The sequence below is a fragment of the Dermacentor andersoni genome, chromosome 10 (assembly GCF_023375885.2).
Source record: "Dermacentor andersoni chromosome 10, qqDerAnde1_hic_scaffold, whole genome shotgun sequence".
NCBI lineage: Eukaryota > Metazoa > Arthropoda > Arachnida > Ixodida > Ixodidae > Dermacentor > Dermacentor andersoni.
In genome coordinates, this window is record NC_092823.1 from 37,955,448 (window position 1) to 37,978,435 (window position 22,988).

Here is a 22,988-nt window from a genome sequence, read left to right on the forward strand (position 1 = left end):
CATTTACGTTGATTATTTTGAAACCAGCGTGTTGGCCCTGCATGCGTCAATTATCACTTGCTCCTGCATCAGTTCGCAGTTTGCACCTTTCCTCACGTTCTTCATTCCAGCTGTACAGCGTATTGTTTACTTTTAATTTATCAAAAAGCAGCTTTACCTTCTTTCCTGCCTTCTCCTCACTCGCCGAGGCCCATAGCTTTTTTCTTATTCCCTGTACTCTTTTAGAGAAATCTTCGCTTACGCTGTAATCTGTGTCTCTCAGTTTTGTGCAGTTCTGCAAAACTCATTTTATCCCTATAGTCTGCCACCCTCAGGATAACTGGTCGAGTTCTAATAGAAATCCTCCTGCCTAACCTATGAATTCGTTCAATAGAAGATACATTCACTTTCAGAGTAGCGCTGAAGATTTCGTCCTTTACTTTGCTTAATAGGGTCTCTTCGTTTTCGTGGTCCTCCTCTTTAATTCCTCTACGGCCTGTTCTTGTGGGCACAGGTTCGCCCAATAAAAGCTAGTTTTGTATTCCACCGTATTGCTGCTTTCTTCACCGTCACTACCACGTGACAATATTGTTTTTGTCTTATTATCTGAAGTCCGAGCATTTATTTATTAGTCCGAGTATTATTTATTATAACATTTATTAGGCAATGATTAAATTCCTGGCATATAGGTGATACCTGAAACAATATTTGGAGGAGAGTACGCATTTGGGCTGGTTGGTTCATGATTACGAGCAATAAAAGTGTCCCTTCACTCGTCCTGTCGTTTAGCGCTGTTTTTATTGCTCGTAATATTTGGAGGTGTAGTTAGCAGTAAATCCAATATGCTGGACGTGGATGAGGTAACCCTTGTTGGTTCACTTATTAGCTGTGTCAAAGAAAAGTCCGAGCATACCGATAAAAAATCTGATGGTTCTGAAGACCTGTCATTTATGATGCAGGTGTGGTCGGACCAGCTGATTTCAGGGTAATTGAAGTCTCCAAAAAGGAAAACTAAATGGTTAGGAAACATACTATGCACGGTGTTAAAAGCGTCATGTAGGTCACTGCAATAACCACTGGTAGCTGACGGTGCTCTATAACATACGCAAAACAAAAACTGGTGGAATTCCATTGTGATCTGCACGGAAATGAACTCGGGAGCTGTAGCTATATCTAACGGAAAACACAAAGTCATCTGATACCACGATCAAGACCAGCACGATCACATCTAAAAACTGAGTAGCAATTTCGCGGATAAAAAATTTCTGTATTCCGGGCAGAATCGTTCAGCCAAGTCTGTCAAAATTGCAATATCAGCTGATGTGGCGTCAGTGGAACTTAGCAAGTCACCCCGATTGCGAACACTGCGTATGTTAGTAAATAAAATGGATATGTTAGTATGGGATGTGTGCGCATGTCGACCTGAGCCTGCTACGTTCGCTTCTGGACGACTTTCAGTTCAATGGCTCACTCCCGCACGCCTTCAGTCGCACGTGTAGCATACGGCGCACACGGGCGATGTCATCGCCCTTGAACTTTGTACAGAACGTCAAATTGCAGTCATGCCACAACCATTGTTTTATTTGTTTATCTGACTGGGCAAGTAACACGAATGTAAGCAGAATTATTCACCCTGAATAGCTGTGCTAGCATTGTTTGTACTAAAAAATGCTGAGTAAAGTTGAGTGTTTTATTGAGGCAAACAATTTAATTCACAAGCCATCGGCATAGCGACGGCCAGGTTAAGACAATGACAATGGTGAAAGTTGCAAAAGCTCTAGGTGCACTGCTTTGTTGGGCTCCATTCACTGAAAAATGTCTTTGTAAGGATGAAAGCGTCAGACAGCAAATGACACCCCACTGCACAATGTTATCCGTGTTGAAAATGTTTACCAGCATTTGTGATGGGCAGCGACACCGTCTCTTCACTAAGACTGAAAGCGTGAAAAATGCAACAGCATAGCCAGGTGCTGTTTCACAATATGCACTCTTTCATGTGCACTTCTGACGAGCTGCCACATGCACTGATGCATAAACGTGAAGAGAGTGAAGAGGCAAAGTTACTGGGCAACCCACACGACGCTTTTAAGAAAATTTATTTTTAGACCTTTGTTTTCATCGGCGATCAAAATTTGTTTTGAGCAAGTTGGTTAATCGCATTGCGGCAACCACACAAGTAAGGGCAGAAAACACGCGGGTAGGCAGATTGAGAAGGGGTAGACTAGTGAGCAAGGCTTTAATGAGATGGAAGAGGCCAGCCGTGCAGTTTACAGGAGTTAGTGCTTTGAATGAGATGGGTTAATGAAAATCGAAAAAGACTTTGCTGAAAGAAAACTAGACAGAACTAATGCTAACATAAAATAAAAGAACAGAAATTAGAGTTACTGCAAACACGCGTGGAAGCAGACACGTATTCACACACAAACGCTAAAACTAAGACAATCTCAGATATAAAGAAATCTAGGAAATAAAAAAAATAGACATACCAGAAAACACATTTACAAACAGACGCGGGCAGAGGTACGAGCGGGTTTACAAGCTGCTGTGCCTACCTTCTTGTATGTGTTATTTTTCATTTTACCGTTCTCTTAACACCGTCTTGGGAATTTTTAATTGCAATATATCACGAGAATCGAAAAGCAGCGCGGAGCTGTGTTGTGGGAAACCATATCGAGTGCTGACAACACCTTATGCATGACTGTGCCACTGCACGCATTCTACAGCTTGCGCGCTGTGATCACTGATGGATAGCTTCAATCGACGGTACTACACAACGCTCTAAACACCGCCGCTAAACGTTCGGCTATCTCACTTCTGACAACGATCATTCACGCTAAGTTGACGGCGACAAATCTTTGCGTTGAAGGCTTCTTTTGCGAATATTTTCTGTTGAGGCGTTCGTAGGGTTGTTTCATGCGCGCACAGTTTTCTCATTTCTCCTGAGAATGGTTTTGCTCCATCACCTCACCCCATCCGACGAGAAACGCAGCGACACAGCACACGAACACACCCGCCGCTGACAGTAGGCACCAGACTTTGGCAAACCTTTCTCGTCGTAACATCACTCGGGAGCGAAATAAAGAAACATGGAACAAACACGCAGGATGTGTGTTTGCAGCGGTCGCCGCGGGATCCTGTTTTCAGGCAAAGCGTAGCGCAGCGTCAGCGATGCTCGCTGCAATTTTTCTTTGCCGGATCACGGCTTAGAATAAACGCACGTGGCACAAATGCCGAATCGTAAGCTCGCAGTCATATTTGCGGCATGGCAGACAATCACAAACAGTTTCAGAATTCACTGTGACGAGGGGTTGACGCGCACAGCTGACGAGACTTCGCCCCGTTCGAAGCGTGGGCGGCCATCTTCTCCGACGGCAGCGTCACCGGCCGTCTGGCTCATGACGTCGGTCTAGAGTGCGCGCCCATTGGTGGATGCTCGTGTGCATCCGCCTCGGAGGAGTAAACGCCCCCTTTTTTCTGAAGTTGTACCCGACTATAGGCGACTACGACGGCTGAACGCGCTTAGAGTTTCCATACAATCGCTATTGCAATTATATGTATGGCACCCATGTATACGCTTGCGCGTTACCCGCGTTCACGAAGTGAAAAGTCAATATTTTTTTCGGTGCAGGTATGTCTTGTGCCATGTTATATGCCACGCTGTATATGTGGGTTATATTCCTGGACTAGTCTATCACCAAAGTTGGCCATACCAGGTCTTGTATTCTTTACCAATCTATTTCTCAGAATTTTGAGATTGGCAGTCCACAAAGAAATTAGACACTCACAGCGCATGCCTTTATTTTAAATCTCAGACTAATAAATGTGAAAAACAATATCGGAGCTCAAATCAGATTATATTGCTGGCGCAGCTTTACAGACAGTGTAGCGGAGTTTGTGCGATGTCATTACAGGCCCCGTACTGCAGGGTTTTTAAGGGCGCCAGAAATTTGGGTACATACGCTTATGTCGCGTTCGACGTACACGCGTATAGCTGGAACAACATCCGAGAAGTTCAAATGCAGCGCTAGACCTTTGTATTGCAGTCAGTGTTTCGCCCTCGGGCTAAACTGCCAAATTTTTTGTATGTCAGCACTTAACCCTCAGAAACTGCGCCAACTAGGCACATTACTCTCACCCGCTTACCGAGATATATCGTACAAGTGCTAGTAAACATTTCATTGGGCCGTTGCACCTTCTCACGCGAATCGTTCTGAGAAAAAGGCAACTGCGACAACAGCCCGCCTTCAGGGCACCTTGGCAAGGTTCGCTGTGCACCGATATGGCTAGCTCGCAAGTCCTGGATTCGCGCCGCTTCGCTCAAATCCGCACCCGATGGAAAGCGCCCCAGCGACGCGACAAGCAGGCGGCAAGAGGCCGCGCGTTCATCCCGAGTAACTCACCCAAAGCGGCGAACCGCAGAAGGAATCCATGTTGCTCGTTTTCCCACGACGAAGGTGGCCCAGCTCGCCCCGTTGAAGCAGGGCGTCGAAAGATGCGCGGCTGCCACTCGACTGCTCTTGTCACGGACGGCGCACGGGACCTGATAAGCGTAATCGGAGACAGCGCCGTCTCTTACTTTTTTTCTCGCTCTCCTAAAAAAAACGGCAGCGATTGTGGCAGACAGCTTATGCCACCGTGTCTGCCTCGATGACACGTGACACGGTTGCCATGTTATCCGCCCCCCTACGCACACCTTGTTTATCTCTCCCGTTATCGAGTAAGCCTGCACTGAGCAGACACGTGCGCTGAGCAGATACGGCACTCGTGGGTGTAGCTCACGATGTAAAATCACAAAGTGATGCACGTATATCATCGCAGTCAAAAGTTCATACAGCATGAGATCTAAGGAAAGAAAAGTGATGGCACAACTAATCTCACGATGACTGTTGACGGTAATGGGAATAAAAATCGAGCAATGTAGCGACAGCACATATTCCCCAAGTCCCGAATATTTCACACATGTAGCGGTAATTAGAATATTGTCACGTGGTGGCAATAGGGGGTATACGTCTTTCTTCGTGATCTTGTTCAGTCGACGATAATCGATGCAGAAACGTAGCGTTCCGTCCTTTTTCTTCACCAGGACAACAGCAGATGCCCACGGGCTTTTCGACGGCTGGATGATGTCGTCGCGGAGCATTTCTTTGACTTGTTGCCTAATAGCTTCACGTTCTCGCGCCGAAACTCGGTAAGGGCTCTGGCGGAGTGGTTGAGCGCACTCTTCGGTTATTATGCGATGCTGTGCAACTGGTGTTTGTCGAATCCTCGATGACGTCGAAAAGTAGTCCTTGTATCGTTGAAAGAGACTTCTGAGCTGTTGCTGCTTGCTCATGGGGAGACTTGGATTTACTTCGAAGTCTCGTTCGGGAACTATGGTCGTCGGGGTAGATGCGGCAGAACCGGAGAGAACAAACGCACTACTGGTTTCCAGAATTTTCTCGATGTACGCGATCGTAGTGCCCTTGTTGATGTGTTTGAACTCCTTGCTGAAATTTGTCAGCAACACTTTTTGTTTTTCCTTCGTGCAGTCGAGCGATCCCTCTTGGGACGAAAATTTCCCGGTCTAGCAGTAAACGTTGGTCTCCCTCGATGACGCCTTCTACGTCGGTAGGTGTTTTGGTGCCGACGGAAATGACAATGCTGGAGCGAGGCGGGATGCTGACTTGACTTTTGAGCACGCTTAAGGCATGGTGACTACGAGAGCTCTCCGGCGGTATCGCTCGATCTTCCGACAGCGTTATCGACTTCGACTTCAGGTCGATGATTGCGCGGTGTTGGTTCAGGAATTCATGGTAAGGGTTGTAACAGCGCACCCAAGACAAGGAAAACCGAAGGTAAAGAACGACGACACAGCGCTGACTCTCAACTGATTTTTATTGAAGCTATATGTTTAACATATATATATATATATATATATAGGAGCCATTCGATAACCACGACATGCACAAGATACAGATATGCGTCGAGGCAACAGTGACAAAGCGACACAATCAAAATTGACATAGGTAATGCAGTTCCTTGTCATAAAGAGTGAGCGACGAACTGCATTACCTATGTCAATTTCGATTATGTGTCACTGCGTGACGACGATGGCAGCGCGACAACGGTATGACGACGCTGCAAGGAAGACGATGGCAAGACAACACCATGAAGACGATCAGACGACGATGAGTGTGATGACAATGACGCGACAATGACTGCATCACGAAACCTGTATGACGACGAAAACTTGACGGCGACGGCATGACGAGATCGGATAACGCAGCTGGAGTGACGACAATGGCACAGCTACGATGGAATGATGACGAGGTGGGACAATGTAGGCGCGATAGCGACTGGCGGTGACGGCACGAGAACGGTTTCATAACACCAATTTAATGTCAATTGAGCTACCGCGGGGCCGTTTCCATCCACTTTCTTGGGTTTTTATGTTTCCTAGTAGAACCCTGGGAGGGTCTCGAATCCGGGAACATTGATGCCTTCAGGTAGCATGTGTGGGTTTATTGACCGGTTGCCTTCATCCAAAAAGATCACGTTCTCGTGACGCCTGTGGCAGAAAGGATGTTCTACATCCGCCGCCAAGGTCTGTGAGTGGTGGCGCTGGCTAACACTCCCAGGGTTCTACTAGGAAACATAAAAACCCAAGAAAGGGGATGCGGAAACGGTGCCGCGGTAGCTCAATTGGTGGAGCATCGCACGCGAAAGGCGAAGGTTGTGGGATCGTAACCCACCTGCGGCAATTTTTTTCACCCAATTTCATTTCCATTAATTTACCGCTTCTTTATTTTATTTATTAAGCCCAAGTAATTTCCCATGTGTTTTCCTTGGTGTCAGTGTTCGTTCGCTTCGTATGATATGACTAATAAAAATCGGACCCCTCGGTTAACCCTCTTTCTTCTCGTGTATATATGCATCGTTTAACGTTTAACGGCAACGTTTAACGTTAGAACGTCATCTAGTGAGGCGAGTCTAGCACTGTTATTGGAGGAATTAGAGGGTAGTAAATGGGATATAATAGGGCTCAGTGAGGTTAGAAGGACAAAAGAAGCATATACAGTGCTAAAAAGCGGGCACGTCCTGTGCTACCGGGGCTCAGCGGAGAGACGGGAACTAGGGGTCGGATTCCTGATTGATAAGGATATAGCTGGTAATATACAGGAATTCTATAGCGTTAACGAGAGGGTGGCAGGTCTTGTTGCGAAACTTAATAAGAGGTACAAATCGAAGGTCGTACAGGTCTATGCCCCGACACCCACTCATGATGACCAGGAAGTCGAAAGCTTCTATGAAGACGGGGAATCGGCGATAGGTAAAGTCAAAACAAAATACACGATACTGATGGGCGACTTTAATGCCAGGGTAGGCAAGAAGCAGGCTGGAGACAAGTCAGTGGGGGAATATGGCATAGGCTCTAGGAATAGCAGGGGAGAGTTATTACTAGAGTTTGCAGAACAGAATAATAGGCGGATAATGAATACCTTCTTCCGCAAGTGGGATAGCCGAAAGTGGACGTGGAGGAGCCCGAATAGCGAGACTAGAAATGAACTAAACTTCATACTCTGCGCTAACCCTGGCATCATACAAGGTGTGGACGTACTCGGCAAGGTGCGCTGCAATGACCATAGTCTAGAGGAAGTTGAAATCCCATAAGTAACGCCGGAAGAAGTAAAGAAGCCTAAGAAGTCGAATTAGCCTAGTCTTGAGGAGGGAACGGAAGAAACTGGTACATAAGAAGCCGATTAATGAGTTAGCGGTAAGAGGGAAAATAGAGAAATTCCGGATCAAGATACAGAGCTGGTATTCGGTTTTAACTCAGGAAGAGGATCCTAGTGTTGAATATAAGAACGACAATCTTATGAGCATCATTAAGGAGTGTACAATAGAAGTCGGTGGTAACTCCGTTAGACAGGATGCCAGTAAGCTATCGCAGGAGACGAAAGAAACGCCAGTGTATGAAAGCCTCTAACTTTACAGCTAGAATAGAACTGGCAGAGCTTTCCAAGTTAATCAAAAGCGCAAGACAGCTGACATAAGGAAGTATAGTATGGATAGAATTGAACATGGTCTCAGGAACGGAGGAAGCCTAAAAGCAGTGAAAAAGAAACGAGGAATAGGCAAGAATCAGATGTCTGCGTTAAGGGACAAAGTCGGCAATATCATTAATAATATAGATGAGATAGTTCAAGTGGGTGAGGAGTTTTATAGAGATTTATACAGTACTTGTGGCACCCACGACGATAATGGAAGAGAGAATAGTTTAGAGGAAGTTGAAATCCCATAAGTAACGCCGGAAGAAGTAAAGAAAGCCTTAGCAGCTATGCAAAGGGGGAAGGCCACTGGGGAGGATCAGTTAACAGCAGATTTGTTGAAAGATGGTGGGCAGATTGTTCTAGAAAAACTGGCCACCCTGTATACGCAATGCCTCATGACTTTGAGCGTACCGGAATCTTGGAAGAAGGCTAACATAATCCTATTCCATAAGAAAGCGGACGCCAAAGACTTAAAAATTTATAGATTGATCAGCTTATTATCCGTTGCCTACAAAGTATTTACTAAGGTAATCGCAAATAAAATCAGGCATACCTTAGACTTCTGCCAACCAAAGGACCAGTCAGGATTCCCTAAAGGCTACTCAACAATAGACCATATTCACACTATCAATCAGGTCATAGAGAAATGTGCGGAATATAACCAACCCTTATAAATATAGCTTTCACTGATTACGAGAAAGCGTTTGATTCAGTGGACATCTCAAGAGTCATGGAGGAATTACGGAATCAGAGCGTAGACGAGCCGTAGGTACAAATACTGAAAGATATCTATAGCGGCTCCACAGCGACCGTAGTCATTCATAAAGAAAGCAACAAAATCCTAATAAAGAAAGGTGTCAGGCAGGGAGATACGATATCTCCAATGCTATTCACAGCGTGTTTATAGGAGGTATTCAGAGACCTGGATTGGGAATAATTGGGGATAAGTATTAATGGACAATACCTTAGTAACTGGCGATTCGCTGATGTTATTGCCTTGCTTAGTAACTCAGGGGACCAATTGCAATGGATGCTCAGCTACCTGGAGAGGCAAAGCAGAATGGTGGGTCTGAAAATTAATCTGCAGAAAACAAAAGTAATGTGTCGACGAGTACTCACTGGGGTCGAGTACCCACGGATCGTCCAACGCCACCGCGAGCGGCGAAGCACCGCCCCCCGTTGCTGCCGCCATGCCGCTGTACGGAAGGCTCGAGCCGTTCGAGGGAGATGGGTCCGTCTGGCAAATGTACGAGGAGCAAGTCAACGTGTTCTTCCGGGCAAACGACACACCCGAGGCCAAACAGCGGGACATTTTCCTGGCCAGCTGCGGGACCCGCGCCTTCAGCCTCTTGCTCGATCTTCTCAAGCCAGCCACGCCGCACGTCAAGACGCTGGGTGAGCTGCTCGCCATACTGCGCTCGCATTTCAACCCAGCACCGTCCACACTAATGGAGCATTTCCGCTTCAACAACTGGAGCCGCCGGGAACGAGAGACCCTCGGGCAATTCGTTGCTGCGCTACGAAGGTTAGCGAGTGCCTGTGTTTTCGGGGACCAGCTGGACTCGCTGCTCCGGGACCGTTTCGTCTGCGGCATCAACAACCCCGCCATGTAGAAGCGACTCCTGGAGCTTCCTGCCCCCGCGCTGGACGCCGCCGTGAAGGCAGCCATGGCAATGGAAGCTACCGCCAAGGAGGCCGGCGAAATTTCCCGTGCGACTGGCTCACCGTCGGCGGAAGCGGCGGTCAACGAGTTGGCGACAAAGGGCAGCACCTGCGGTCGCTGTGGTGGTGCCAACTCCCCTTCACTGTGCCAGTTCTCTCAAGCACAATGCTTTACGTGCGGGAAAACTGGGCACCTGGCACGTGTATGCCGAAGGGGGAGGACGAACAGCAAACAACAGCAGCAGCCTGATTCAAGCCCAGGTACCACACAAGCCCTCGGCCAGGGTAGCCGTCGCAAGCGTACGCGGCGGGGCCACGCGGCAGCAGGCTGGAGTTCCGCGGCCAGGCTCCACGTCGTGGCCGAGGACCCGCCGATTTTCGGCATGTGGCACACAGGTTTTGTACCGTCCTCTGTGCCGCCGTACATGCTGACCGTCGAAACCTGCGAGCACCTCATTTCCATGGAGCTGGACACAGTGGCCAGCGTGTCAGTAATGGCCGGGAGACTCTTCAAGCGTACTTTCCCTGGCGTGTCCGTCGAGGCTTCGGGCGTGACGCTGCGCAGCTCCTCCGGGCAACTCTCCCAGGTCCAGGGTCAGGCACAGGTCAGCGTTTGTTTTGGCAACAGGGAGGCAACCCTTCCCCTTTACTTAACGAAGGGGTCGTCGCCGACGCTGCTGGGCCGAAACTTGATTCATGCACTGGGCGTCGTCTGCCAGAGTACCCGGAAGCCAGCCTGAATGTTGTGCAGAGCTGCCAAATCTGCCAGGAGCATCAGCGAGCCTTGCGTCATGTGGAAAGCACCCCCTGGCCGTTCCCACAGAGACCCTGGTCCCGCCTACATGTGGAATTTGGGGTACACTTCAAGGGCTATTACTTGCTGGTGGTGGTGCACGCCTTTTGGAAGTGGGTGGAGGTTCTACCTGTCACCACTCCATCAGCAGGCGCGACCATGCAGCGCTGCGACAGGTGTTCCCCGCCCAGGGGTTGCCGGATATCATCGTGTCCGACCATGGTCCTGCTTTCGCCAGCACAGAGTACCTGGCTTGGCTGACGAAGAACGGAATCCACCGTATGATGGTTCCGCCGTACCACCCTGCTTCAAATGGCGTAGCCGAGCGGGTGGTGCAAACCATCAAAGACAAGCTCAAGAAGAGGCAGACTGAGGATTTCCGGACGCAGATTGCCCGGATACTATTTCAGTACCGGACCATGCCCCACGATGTCACTGGCCGTGCCCCCTGTGAGCTCCTGCTGGGTCGGATGCTCAAGACACCCTTGGACGCCTTGCATCGGGACCTCCGATCCACAGTGCTTTTGAAGCAGCTGAAACAGAAGCTGGCTGCTGACCAAGGGTGCCGTATCGGGCCTTTGCCAGAGTCGGGAGCTCCAGTTTTCACCAGGAACATCCGTCCTGGCCCACCCTGGTCTGCCAGGCAGGTGGTGTCTCCTGCCAGCGCCACATCCGTGCTCGTCCGCATGCTAGACGGGGCCATGTGGCACAGACACGCCGACCATGTCAGGCCTCGCCTCTGGACCTGGCCAGCACCCTCGACTGCCACTTCTGAGTTCCAGCCCGGAGGAGGACTAGCGGCAGCACCAGTCGCTTCCAGCGGAGCACCACCCACCTCAGAGGCGGCAACCGTAGCCAATGGTGCGGCACCCGTTGGACCGGTGTCGAGCCCGGCATCACTCGCAAGGCCGACCACTACGGACCCTCCGGATGGAGCGAGGCTGGCTCAGGCAGCAACCGGCGTTGCCACATCAGACCCATCAACACCGGTGCCCAGGCGGAGTACTCGACGGCGGAGGCCCCTGGACCGTTACTCGCGTGGGTAGCAGGCACCTTGCTGGGACAGTGGAAGAGCCTTCTGGTCTGAACATGGATGTTTGTTTCTTTTATTTAACAAATAAGGAGGTAAGGGGGTGTAGCAAGCATGTGACGCCCCCTCAGGCATAATGTTCGTTCGCCGCCAGGCGTGGTGGCCTGCCAAGCTCGGCAGGCAACATTAGTCACAGCACCGCAATAAACACCGACGTGCACGGCTGCTCGGCCGTCAGTCATCGTTCAGCACCACCACGCTGCGGAGCGTCCGTCTAACGGAGGTTGCCTCGAGCCCTCCCTTCTTCACGAACCCGGGTGGATCGTAACATAATGTTTAACATTCTGGGAAGAGAACAGCATTTTACGATAGGTAGCGTGGCACTGGAAGTGGTAAGGAAATACATATACTTAGGGCAGGTAGGGACAGCGGATCTGGATCATGAGAGTGAAATAATCAGAAGAATAAGAATGGGCTGGGGTGCGTTTGGGAGGCATTTTCAGATCATGAACAGCAGGCTGTCATTATCCCTCAAGAGAAAAGTGTATACTAGCTGTGTCTTACCTGTGCTCACGTACGGGCAAGAACCTGGAGGCTTACGAAAAGGGTCCTGCTTAAATTGAGGACGACGCAACGAGCTATGGAAAGTAGAATGATGGGTGTAATGTTAAGGGATAAGAAAAGAGCAGATTGGGTGAGGGAACAAACGCGAGTTAATGATATTTTAGTTGAAATCAAGAAAAAGAAGTGGGCATGGGCAGGACATGTAATGAGTAGGGAAGATAACCGATGGTCATTAAGGGTTATGGACAGGATTCCGAGGGAAGGGAAGTGTATCAGGGGGCGCAGGAAAGTGAGGTGGGCGGATGAGATTAAGAAGTTTGCAGAGACAACATGGCCACAATTAGTACATGACCGGGGAAAATGGAGAAGTATGGGAGATGCATTTGCCCTGCGGTGCGCGTAACCATTATTCAAAAGACTAGCGCAAAATAGCAGGAACAAAGACAGAGAAGACGACAGGACAAGCGCTAATTAAATCATCGACATATCTAAAACACCTCACAACACGTTTTTCCTCTTTTATGCACGCAGCCACGTGCTTGTCAAATTGGCCTAAAAATTTCACTATGTATAGGAGCTATGCAGGAGCCTATGCAAATACCATCTTTTTGCACGAACAACTTGTCGTTAAAACAAATGTAGGTGGAAGAGAGGTAGCACTCAACTAATGCTACAAAGTCGTTTACGGAAACCCCGCTACTATTTTGGAACTGGAGAGCCCCCAGTTTTCAATCCGCTCTTTTACTGCGTGTAACAAATCTGTTTGGGGAATGGAATAAAAGAGCTCCTCAATATCAACTCAGTAGAGTTTGGTCGCCCTCGATGACGCCTTCTACGCCAGCGGGTGTTTCGTTGCCGTCGGAAATACTAATGCTGGAGCCTGGCGGGATGCTCACTTGATCTTCGAGCACACCCATGACGTGGTGACTACGAGACCTCTCCGGCGATATCGCTTGATCTTTCGACAGGGTTATCGATTTCGGCTTCAGGTCGATGATTGCGCCGTGTTGGTTCAGGAACTCCATGCCGAGCATTACGTCTTGTAAGCACTGTTGGAGGATAACGAAGGTGGCAGGGTAAGTCCGGTTGTAAACGGTAATGCTTGCCTTGCAGATTCCAGTCGGCATAATGAGGTGTCCTCCAGCGGTCCGAATATGAGGGCCTCCCCATGCAGGCTTAACTTTCTTCAACTGTGCGGCGATGTGTCCACTCATCCCGGTAAAATCGGCCCCTGTGTCCACTAAAGCGGTGACTGCGTGGCCGTCGAGAAGTACGCCGAGGTCGGCGGTAGTTTGTCTTGCATTGCAGTTCGGTCTTGGCGTCGGATCACGGCTACGTCGCGTTGACCTCTGGCTCGTATGTGGCGTCGTCAGGACGTCTTTCGTGTGCGTATTCTTTCTTTCCAGAATTCGTCGAGACGGCGGCGTTTCGTTGTTATGCCGTCCAGATAGTATTTTCGGCGTCTTCGTCGGCGGCGGAGGATCTTCGTCAGTGCGACGAACAGCAACCGCACCTCCATCGATTGCTGCATTTAGTTTTCCTGATACGGGCTCACGGACCGGCCCCAGGCTGGGCCAGTGTATGGACGGCGTTACGGCGAGAGGTAGCTGCCTGCTGACGGCGAACGGGAGGTCGTCAAGAGTTCCACTAAGTGGCGGCTAGGCAATCGGTGATGTCATGTGGGCGCTCCCCAAGCTGTGGATGCGGCGCGTTGACGGCGAACGCTCTCAGTCCGAAGTCGCCGCATCGGCATCGGCGGTACACATGGCCGGCTTCTCCGCAGTGATAGCAGAGTGGGTGGTGGTCGGGGGCTCGCCAAATGTCCGTCTTTCTCGCGTAGCTGCGCTGGGTGACGGAAGGACGTGCTCGCGGCGGCGGCGGTAGTGGACAGCGGAATGGCGGCGTTAGAGGGCCCTGGTGCGGCCACGGAGGCGGACCTTGACGGCGTGCCACGGCGGCATAGGTCATCGCTTCCGGCTGGAGCTGCGGTAATTGTGGTTGCACCTCAGGAACTCCAAGCGATCGCTGAACCTCTTCTTTTACGATGTCGGCGATCGAGGCCACTTGAAGCAGCGACGGGGGTTGGACCTTACGTAATTCTTCGCACACAATGGGCCTCATGGTCTCTTAAAGGTCGTTGGAACCCAGTCCTTGGATAGCGCACGGCGGCTTGAGCACTTGTCGGTCATACTGCCGAGTGCGCATTCCAGAGTTTTCTCAATCGTCGGTGCCCCTGTACGAAACTCGGCTACGGTCATGGCGGGTTGCGAATCAGTCCGGCGAAAAGTTCTTGTTTGACGCCTGGCATAAGGAAGCGGACTTTTTTCTCCTCCGACATTTCCGGGTCAGCGTGCCGGAAAATACTGGTCATCTCCTCCGTGAAGATCGCTATGGTGTCATTGGGAAGCTGTACTCGGGTTTCTAGTAGCGCTTGGGCGCGCTGTTTACGCAGGACGCGTGTGAATATTTGCAGGAAGTCGCTTTAGAACAGGTCCTACATCGTTATGGTGGCTTCTCGATTCTCGAACCACGTCCCGAAGGCAGCAAAAGCGCCGTCCCGGAGCGACTAAAGATCGGACTCTGAAGCAGTGTAGTAGGCCTTGAGCCTACTGACGTGCACGACATCACCAGATGCCAGAAGAGAGGACGAGGTTGAACCCACAGGAGCAATTTCGTAAGTCACAGGCGTCACCTGGCGCAGCACGCGGTAGGGCCCTGTGTATCGCGAAAGGAGCTTCTCTGAAAGTCCGACGTGACGGGAGGGCGACCACAGGAGCACGAGCGCACCAGGCGAAAACTGTACGTCACGATAGCGGGCGTTGTAATGACACTGCTGAGTGGCTTGTGAGGCCGTCAGTCGAGCACGGGCAAGCTGGCGTGCATGGTCGGCGAGGGCGATGGCGTCGCGCGCATATTCGCTTGTTGAGATCGCAGCAGGAGGAAGTGCCGTGTCTAGGGGCAAGGTAGGTTCGCGACCGTACAGTAGATAAAATGGAGAAAATCCGGCGGTGTCGTGCCGGGAAGAATTGTACGCAAATGTTACGTAAGGAAGGGCAATGTCCCAGTCGTGGTGGTCTTTTGAAACGTACTTCGACAGCATATCGGTAAGTGTACGGTTTAACCGCTCTGTCAGGCCATTGGTTTGAGGATGGTATGAGGTAGTAAGTTTGTGTTGAATGGAGCAGGGCACAATGTCAGCGATAACTTTCGAGAGGAAGTTTCGACCACGGTCAGTAAGCAGCTGTCGCGAGGCGCCATGAAGCAAGATAATGTCACGCAAGAGAAAGTCCGCGACGTCAGTGGCGCAACTGGTAGGGAGAGCCCGAGTGATAGCGTATCGGGTGGCGTAATCAGTCGCGACGGCTACCCATTTGTTCCCAGAGGATGACGTGGAAAAGGGACCGAGCAGGTCTAATCCAACACGAAAGAACGGTTCTGCAGGGACGGTGATCGGCTGGAGATGACCGGCAGTTGCACCTGAGGTGTTTTCCGACGCTGGCAGGGATCAGAGGCAGCAACATAGCGTCGGACGGAGCGAGCGAGACCAGGCCAATAGAAGCGGCGGCGGACGCGGTCGTACGTGCGGGTTACCCCAAGATGTCCTGCAGTGGGTGCGTCATGCATCTCAAAGAGCACAGTCTGTCGTAGCTGTTTTAACACGACAAGAAGAAGATCAGAGCCGTCAGGGAGGAAGTTCCTTCGATACAGAATGCCGCCCTGGAGGACATATCGGCGAACGGATGCGTCGGTAGGTGTTGAGCGCAGACGCTCGATGAGTGCTCGCAGCGATAGGTCTCGGTACTGCTCATCGGCGATGTTAGCAAAGCAGACACAGAGAAAATGCCGTTGACGCTACTACTGTCGGCGTCGTCAGGCTCGTCGACCGGGTAGCGAGACAGACAGTCAGCGTCCTTGTGTAGATGGCCAGATTTATAGGTGACAGTATACGAATATTTTGGAGGCGTAAGGACCAGCGCCCAAGTCTTCCTGTAGGATCTTTCAGCGAGCATAACCAGCAAAGCGCGTGATGGTCTGTGACAACGGAAAAGGGTCGGCCATATAAGTATGGGCGGAATTTCGCAACCGCCCAAACTAGGGCCAGACACTCACGCTCAGTGATGGAATAGTTGCGCTCCGCGGGTGAGAGGAGCCTGCTGGCGTAAGCGATAACACGGTCGTGGCCATGCTGGCGTTGTGCCAGTACTGTGCCAATTCCGTGACCGCTGGCATCAGTACGGACTTCGGTAGGCGCAGAAGGATCGAAATGGGCCAGAACGGGAGGCGTTGTGAGAATGTCGATTAGATGTGAGAATGCAGAGGCCTCGTTATCGCCCCACTGGAAAGGGGCGTCTTTTTTCAAAAGCTCGGTTAGTGGTCGTGCTATGGCGGCGAAATTTCTCACGAAACGGCGGAAATACGAACAAAGGCCGATGAAGTTGCGCACATCCTTGACACACTTCGAAACAGGGAAGTGCGCAACAGCATGGATCTTGCCTGGGTCCGGTTGCACTCCGTTCGCGTCAACGAGATGTCCAAGGACGGTAATCTAGCGACGGCCGAATTGACACTTCGATGCGTTGAGTTGCAGACCGGCTCGACGAAAAACGTCCAGGACTGCTGAGAGGCGCTCGAGGTGCGTAGCGAACGTTGGGGAGATTATGATAACGTCATCCAAGTAGCACAGGCACGTGGACCATTTGAAACCGTGAAGAAGGGAGTCCATCATGCGTTCAAAAGTGGCAGGGGCGTTACATAGACCGAACGGCATCACTTTGAATTGATAAAGACCGTCGGGTGTTACAAAAGAAGTCTTCTCGCGGTCGAGATCGTCCACGGCAATCTGCCAGTAGCCGGAGCGAAGGTCAATAGAGGAGAAATAGCGAGCACCGTGGAGGCAGTCAAGGGCGTCATCAATCCGAGGTAGGGGATACACGTCCTTTTTGGTAACCCTGTTAAGGTGCCGATAGTCCACGCAAAAGCGCCATGAGCCATCCTTCTTTTTGACCAGTACAACAGGTGACGCCCATGGACTATATGATGATTCGATAATGTTCTTGGCAAGCATTTTGCGAACTTCTGCTTGAATAACTTGACGCTCAGCTGGTGACACTCGATACGGGCGGCGATGAATAGGAGGTGCATAGCCGGTATTAATGCGATGTTTGACAGCTGTAGTTTGGGCCAAAGGACGGTCGTTAAAGTCAAAAATATCGTGGTAGGAAAACAGAACGCGGTAGAGTTCACGAGCGCGCTCGGACGGCAAGTCGGGCGCAATCATTTTCTGTAAGTCAGCGATGGTACAATTTGCCGACTGCGATGGTAGAGAACCATCGGATGAAGTGTCATCTACTGCAATGGATGCTACTGAGTGATCCGCGAATGAGCAAAGCTGGGCCAGAGACATCCCGCGTGGCAGCACTTGTGTCGTCAAGCCAAAGTTGACCACTGGCAGGCAGACGCAATTCGCCGTAATAGATAAAACTGTATGAGGTACTGTGATCCCATGCGTAAGGAGGACGTCTTGCATAGGAGCCGCGATGTAGTGACCGTCGGGGACTGGTGGGCCGGAAGACACTAGGTCAACGTAGGTCAGTGCGAAGGTGGCAAGCGAACGAAGTCGACGGAACTCAGGTGACTGGGGTGTGGTTCAGCAGGATCCAGAACAGGCAGGTCAAGGCGGAGAGTACTGGCGGAACAATCGATGAGAGCAGAATGTGCGGAGAGGATGATGTGCCGAGGATGATGTCATGGGGACAGTGGGCGATGACTGAATAGCACGATTGTTGAGCGATCGGCGAAGGAGACGCGGGCGGTACACATACCAATTACGGGGGCTGTTCCGCCATCGGCGACACGGACAACAGGCGTAGTGGCGGGCGTGATAATTTTCTTGAGCCGGTTACGAAGCTCAGCGCTCATTACGGACAAATGCGCCCCAGTGTCTATGAGTGCAGACACAGAAACACCGTCAACTTGCACGTCAAGAAGGTTCAGATGAGTGGGCAACGTCAGTAGAGGATTTGGCGGCGTAGGGAGCAATGCAGCGTCACCTCGAGGCGCTGCATCGTCTAGTTTTCCGGCTGGGAGCGGCGTCCCAAGGGAGTCGGCGAATAGGAGCGACGGGGCTGGGGAGAGCGAGATTGTCGTTGTTGGGGCGAAGGCGAACGAGAATAGGAGCGGTTCGGTGCAGGAGAATCAGCGGCGGCGTTATCGGAGCGTGCGGCATAGGGACGAGAAGGGCCACCTGAGGTGCGAGAGTAGGCGGTATAAGTAGACCGGGTCGGGGAACGGGGCGACAGTGCCGAGAAATGTGCCCGATTGGATGGCAGTGGAAACAAATGGGCTTGTCGTCAGCAGTGCGCCATTCAGATGGGTTGCGGAAACGTGGTGGGTAAGAAGGTGCCGGACGGGCCGGAATCGAAGGAGCCGGGCGGGTATCAGGACGATGGGCCGAGCAGATGGTGTGAAGACCCATGTTTTCGAACTCTTGGCGGACAACTGCCTGGATCAGTGAGACCGTGACTGCAGATTTGTTGGTGGGACTGGAGTCGAAGGCAGCCGGATAGGCGGCCTCGATCTCACGCCGGACGATCCTGGTAACATCGGCAGTGTTGTTGGGACGAGGAGTGTCGGCACAGGAAGATGTCGCTGGGATGATGGGCAGACGGGCAAACTGCTGGTCAATACGTCGGATTTTAGCGAGTTCCAGGCGGCGGCACTCTTTTATAACAGCATCCACTGTCGCTACGTTGTTGCAAACGAGCAAGTTGAAGGCGTCATCGGCAATGCCTTTGAATATGTGGGCAACCTTGTCTGACTCAGTCATGTGGGTGTCAACTTTGCGGCACAGAGCCAAGACGTCCTGAATGTACGTGACATATGGCTCTGTTGACGTCTGCACACGGCCGGAAAGCGCCTTCTGCGCGGCAAGTTGGTGACCGTAGGGGTTGCCGAACAAGTCCCGAAGCTGTGTCTTAAGTGAATCCCAACTGGTGAGCTCACCTTCGTGCGTGCGATACCAAGCTGTAGGTGTGCCACCGAAGTAAAAGACTACATTGGCGAGCATAATAGTAGGGTCCCACCGGTTATTGCGGCTGTCGTGTTCATACAGGCTGATGCAGTCATCGACGTCTTCCCCATCTTTGCCCGAGAATACACCAGGATCACGGGGAGCGGGGAGAGTGATGTAGGTCGTCGAAGTGGCAGCAGGTGTCGGAGCCGGGGGAGTCCGGTTGTCGTCGCCGGGAGCCATGAAGGAAGGCTCGACGTACCGTCCACTGCGAAGCTCCGTGACGAGGTACAGGGAACGTCCACCTCCACCAGATATGTTACGTAGGAAGACGCAGAAGAAAAGCTATGTACAAGTATATTTACAAGAAAATACGCTGCGCTTGGCCAAGAGGCAACAGCCCGCGCTAGTTTCTCATCGTCGTCGTCGTCTTCGCACTGCTCGCCTTTTCGTGATCGCACATATTGTTCCGTAGCAATGTATATATATATATATATATATATATATATATATATATATATATATGTTGTCATTGGTGTCTTTGTTGCTTTCTTATGATATGGTATATGTACGTATGTATGTATGTATGCATGCATGCATATATATATATATATATATATATTGTCACGTAGTGGTGACGTAGAAGAACACAGTAGCAATACTGTGAACGAGAAAACTAACTTTTATTGGGCGAACTTGTGCCCACAAAACAGGCTACACTTATAGCACAACGAAAGCGGCGAACACAGTCGGCGATCGTCGAAAATCTGATCAGCGGGTCAAGCGCGTCGGCTTTTATACAGCAATCATCGAATGTTCCAGATTAAACGTTGGGACCCGCATGCCTTCTAAAATGTTCTACACCATTCGTGTCAAGCGATGAAATCAGATAACACAACGTTCGGCGACAACAGACAGCGGGTAGAAGTATCGATAACTTTCCAGAAACTTCGGATACATACAGGCGCGTCCCGCGCTGTGCGATAACATTTGTTCGGCGGCAAAGCTTGTCGCCCGATAGAGACAAGTACACGTGTCAATACCCCCCTCTTAAAAAGCATCGACCCGATGCTGCAAACAAATCAAAGTAATAAGTAAGCACTCATAGCAAAGAATAAAGCAAAATATGGAAAGTTCGTTAGCGTCCGTAAAATGGTTTCAGACGCACCACGTGGACCACTTCAGGTCGTGCGCGACGTCGCTGTGAATGCGAAATGCCGTCTGGCACGACCTCATAGTCCAGAGCGCCAATACGTCGGATGACCTTGTAGGGTCCGAAATAGCGTCGCAATAGTTTCTCACTCAGTCCCCGTCGGCGTATCGGGGTCCATACCCAAACACGGTCGCCGGGCTGGTACTCGACGAAGCGTCGTCGGAGATTGTAGTGTCGGCTGTCGGTCCTCTGCTGGTTCTTGATTCGCAGGCGGGCGAGCTGTCGGGCTTCTTCGGCGCGCTGGAGATAGGCAGCGACGTCAAGATTCTCTTCGTCCGTTACGTGCGGCAGCATGGCGTCGAGCGTCGTCGTCGGGTCCCTGCCGTAAACCAACTTGAACGGCGTGATCTGTGTTGTTTCTTGCACCGCCGTGTTATAAGCGAATGTTACGTACGGCAGGACGGCATCCCAATTCTTGTGTTCGACGTCGACGTACATCGCTAGCATGTCGGCGAGGGTCTTATTCAGCCGCTCCGTAAGACCATTCGTCTGCGGGTGGTAAGCCGTTGTCCTCCTGTGCCTTGTCTGACTGTATTTCAGAATGACTTGGGTGAGCTCCGCTGTAAAGGCCGTTCCTCGGTCGGTGATGAGGACTTCTGGGGCGCCATGTCGCAGCAGGATGTTCTCGACAAAGAATTTCGCCACTTCGGCTGCGCTACCTTTCGGCAGTGCTTTTGTTTCAGCGAAGCGGGTGAGGTAGTCCGTCGCCACGACGATCCACTTATTTCCGGTTATTGACGTCGGAAAGGGTCCCAGCAAGTCCATCCCGATCTGCTGGAATGGTCGGCAAGGAGGCTCGATTGGCTGTAGTAATCCGGCTGGCCTTGTCGGCGGTGTCTTGCGTCGCTGACAGTCTCGGCATGTTCTGACATAACGGGTGACGTCGGCGGTCAGGCGCGGCCAATAATACTTTTCTTGTATCCTCGATAGTGTCCGGGAAAATCCGAGGTGTCCAGCGGTCGGATCGTCATGTAGGGCATGCAATACTTCTGGACGAAGTCCTGACGGGACAACAAGAAGGTAATTGGCGCGGACTGGCGAGAAGTTCTTCTTCACGAGTAGACTGTCTTGAAGCGTGAAGGAAGATAATCCGCGCTTAAATGCCCTGGGGACAACGTCGGTGTGCCCTTCCAAATAATCGACGAGGCCTTTAAGTTCCGGGTCCGCTCGTTGTTGTTCAGCGAAGTCTTCCGCGCTTATTATTCCAAGGAAGGCGTCGTCATCCTCGTCATCTTGCGGCGGCGGGTCAATGGGGGCGCGTGATAGGCAATCGGCGTCTGAGTGTTTTCGTCCGGACTTGTATGTTACAGTGATGTCGTATTCTTGTAGTCTGAGGCTCCACCGGGCCAGCCGTCCTGAGGGATCCTTTAAATTCGCTAGCCAACACAAGGCGTGATGGTCGCTGACGACTTTGAATGGCCTGCCATATAGGTAAGGGCGAAATTTCGCTGTAGCCCAAACGATGGCGAGGCATTCCTTTTCGGTTGTAGAATAATTGCCTTCCGCTTTTGACAACGACCGGCTAGCGTAAGCTATCACGTGTTCATGTCCATCTTTTCTCTGGACCAGGACGGCGCCGAGGCCTAGGCTACTGGCGTCAGTGTGGATTTCGGTATCGGCGTGCTCGTCGAAGTGCGCAAGTACGGGCGGCGACTGCATGCGTCGTTTGAGTTCTTGAAATGCCTCGGCCTGCGGCGTTTCCCACTTGAACTCAACATCACATTTAGTTAGACGTGTCAACGGCTCGGCGATGCGTGAAAAGTCCTTGACAAAGCGCCTGTAGTAGGCACACATGCCAAGGAATCTACGCACTGCCTTCTTGTCGGTGGGCTGCGGGAACTTTGCGATGGCAGCTGTTTTCTGGGGGTCGGGGCGTACTCCGGATTTACTGATGACGTGGCCTAGGAACAAAAGCTCGTCGTAAGCGAAGCGGCATTTTTCTGGCTTCAGAGTGAGCCCTGATGACTTGATGGCCTCTAGTACTGTGGCAAGCCGCCTAAGGTGATCGTCGAAATTTCCGGCGAATACAACGACGTCATCCAAGTATACGAGACAGGTCTGCCACTTCAATCCTGCTAAAACCGTGTCCATCACGCGCTGGAACGTTGCAGGCGCCGAGCACAGTCCGAATGGCATAACCTTGAACTCGTAGAGGCCGTCTGGGGTGATGAAGGCGGTCTTTTCGCGATCTCTTTCGTCGACTTCTATTTGCCAATAGCCAGACTTTAGGTCCATGGACGAGAAGCATTTAGCGTTGCAGAGCCGATCCAATGCGTCGTCTATCCGTGGGAGGGGGTATACGTCCTTCTTCGTGATCTTGTTCAGGCGACGATAATCGACGCAGAAACGTAGGGTTCCGTCCTTTTTCTTTACCAGAACAACAGGGGATGCCCACGGGCTTTTCGACGGCTGGATGATGTCGTCGCGCAGCATTTCGTCGACTTGTTCTCTTATAGCTTCACGTTCTCGCGCCGAAACTCGGTAAGGGCTCTGACGGAGTGGGCGAGCGCATTCCTCGGTGATTATGCGATGCTTGGCGACTGGTGTTTGTCGAAGCCTCGATGACGTCGAAAAGCAGCTTTTGTATCGTCGGAGCAGACTTCTGAGCTGCTGTTGCTTAATCATAGGGAGATTTGGATTAATGTCGTAGTCTGGTTCGGGAACCATGGTCGTCGGGGTAGATGCGGCGGAATCCGAGAGGACAAACG

The 22,988-nt window shown here is 51.3% G+C and overlaps 1 protein-coding gene across 1 annotated transcript in view; it reads right to left on the bottom strand.

The window, feature by feature from the left end:
- Nucleotides 1-22,988, bottom strand: part of LOC126519167 (multidrug resistance-associated protein 1-like) — a 255,175-nt gene that overhangs the window by 135,328 nt on the left and 96,859 nt on the right. The window contains exon 2 of the mRNA XM_050168782.3: nt 4,380-4,437. Coding sequence (XP_050024739.1) covers nt 4,380-4,409 — 30 coding nt within the window. The 5' untranslated portion in view covers nt 4,410-4,437. The remainder of the gene's footprint in view (nt 1-4,379; nt 4,438-22,988) is intronic.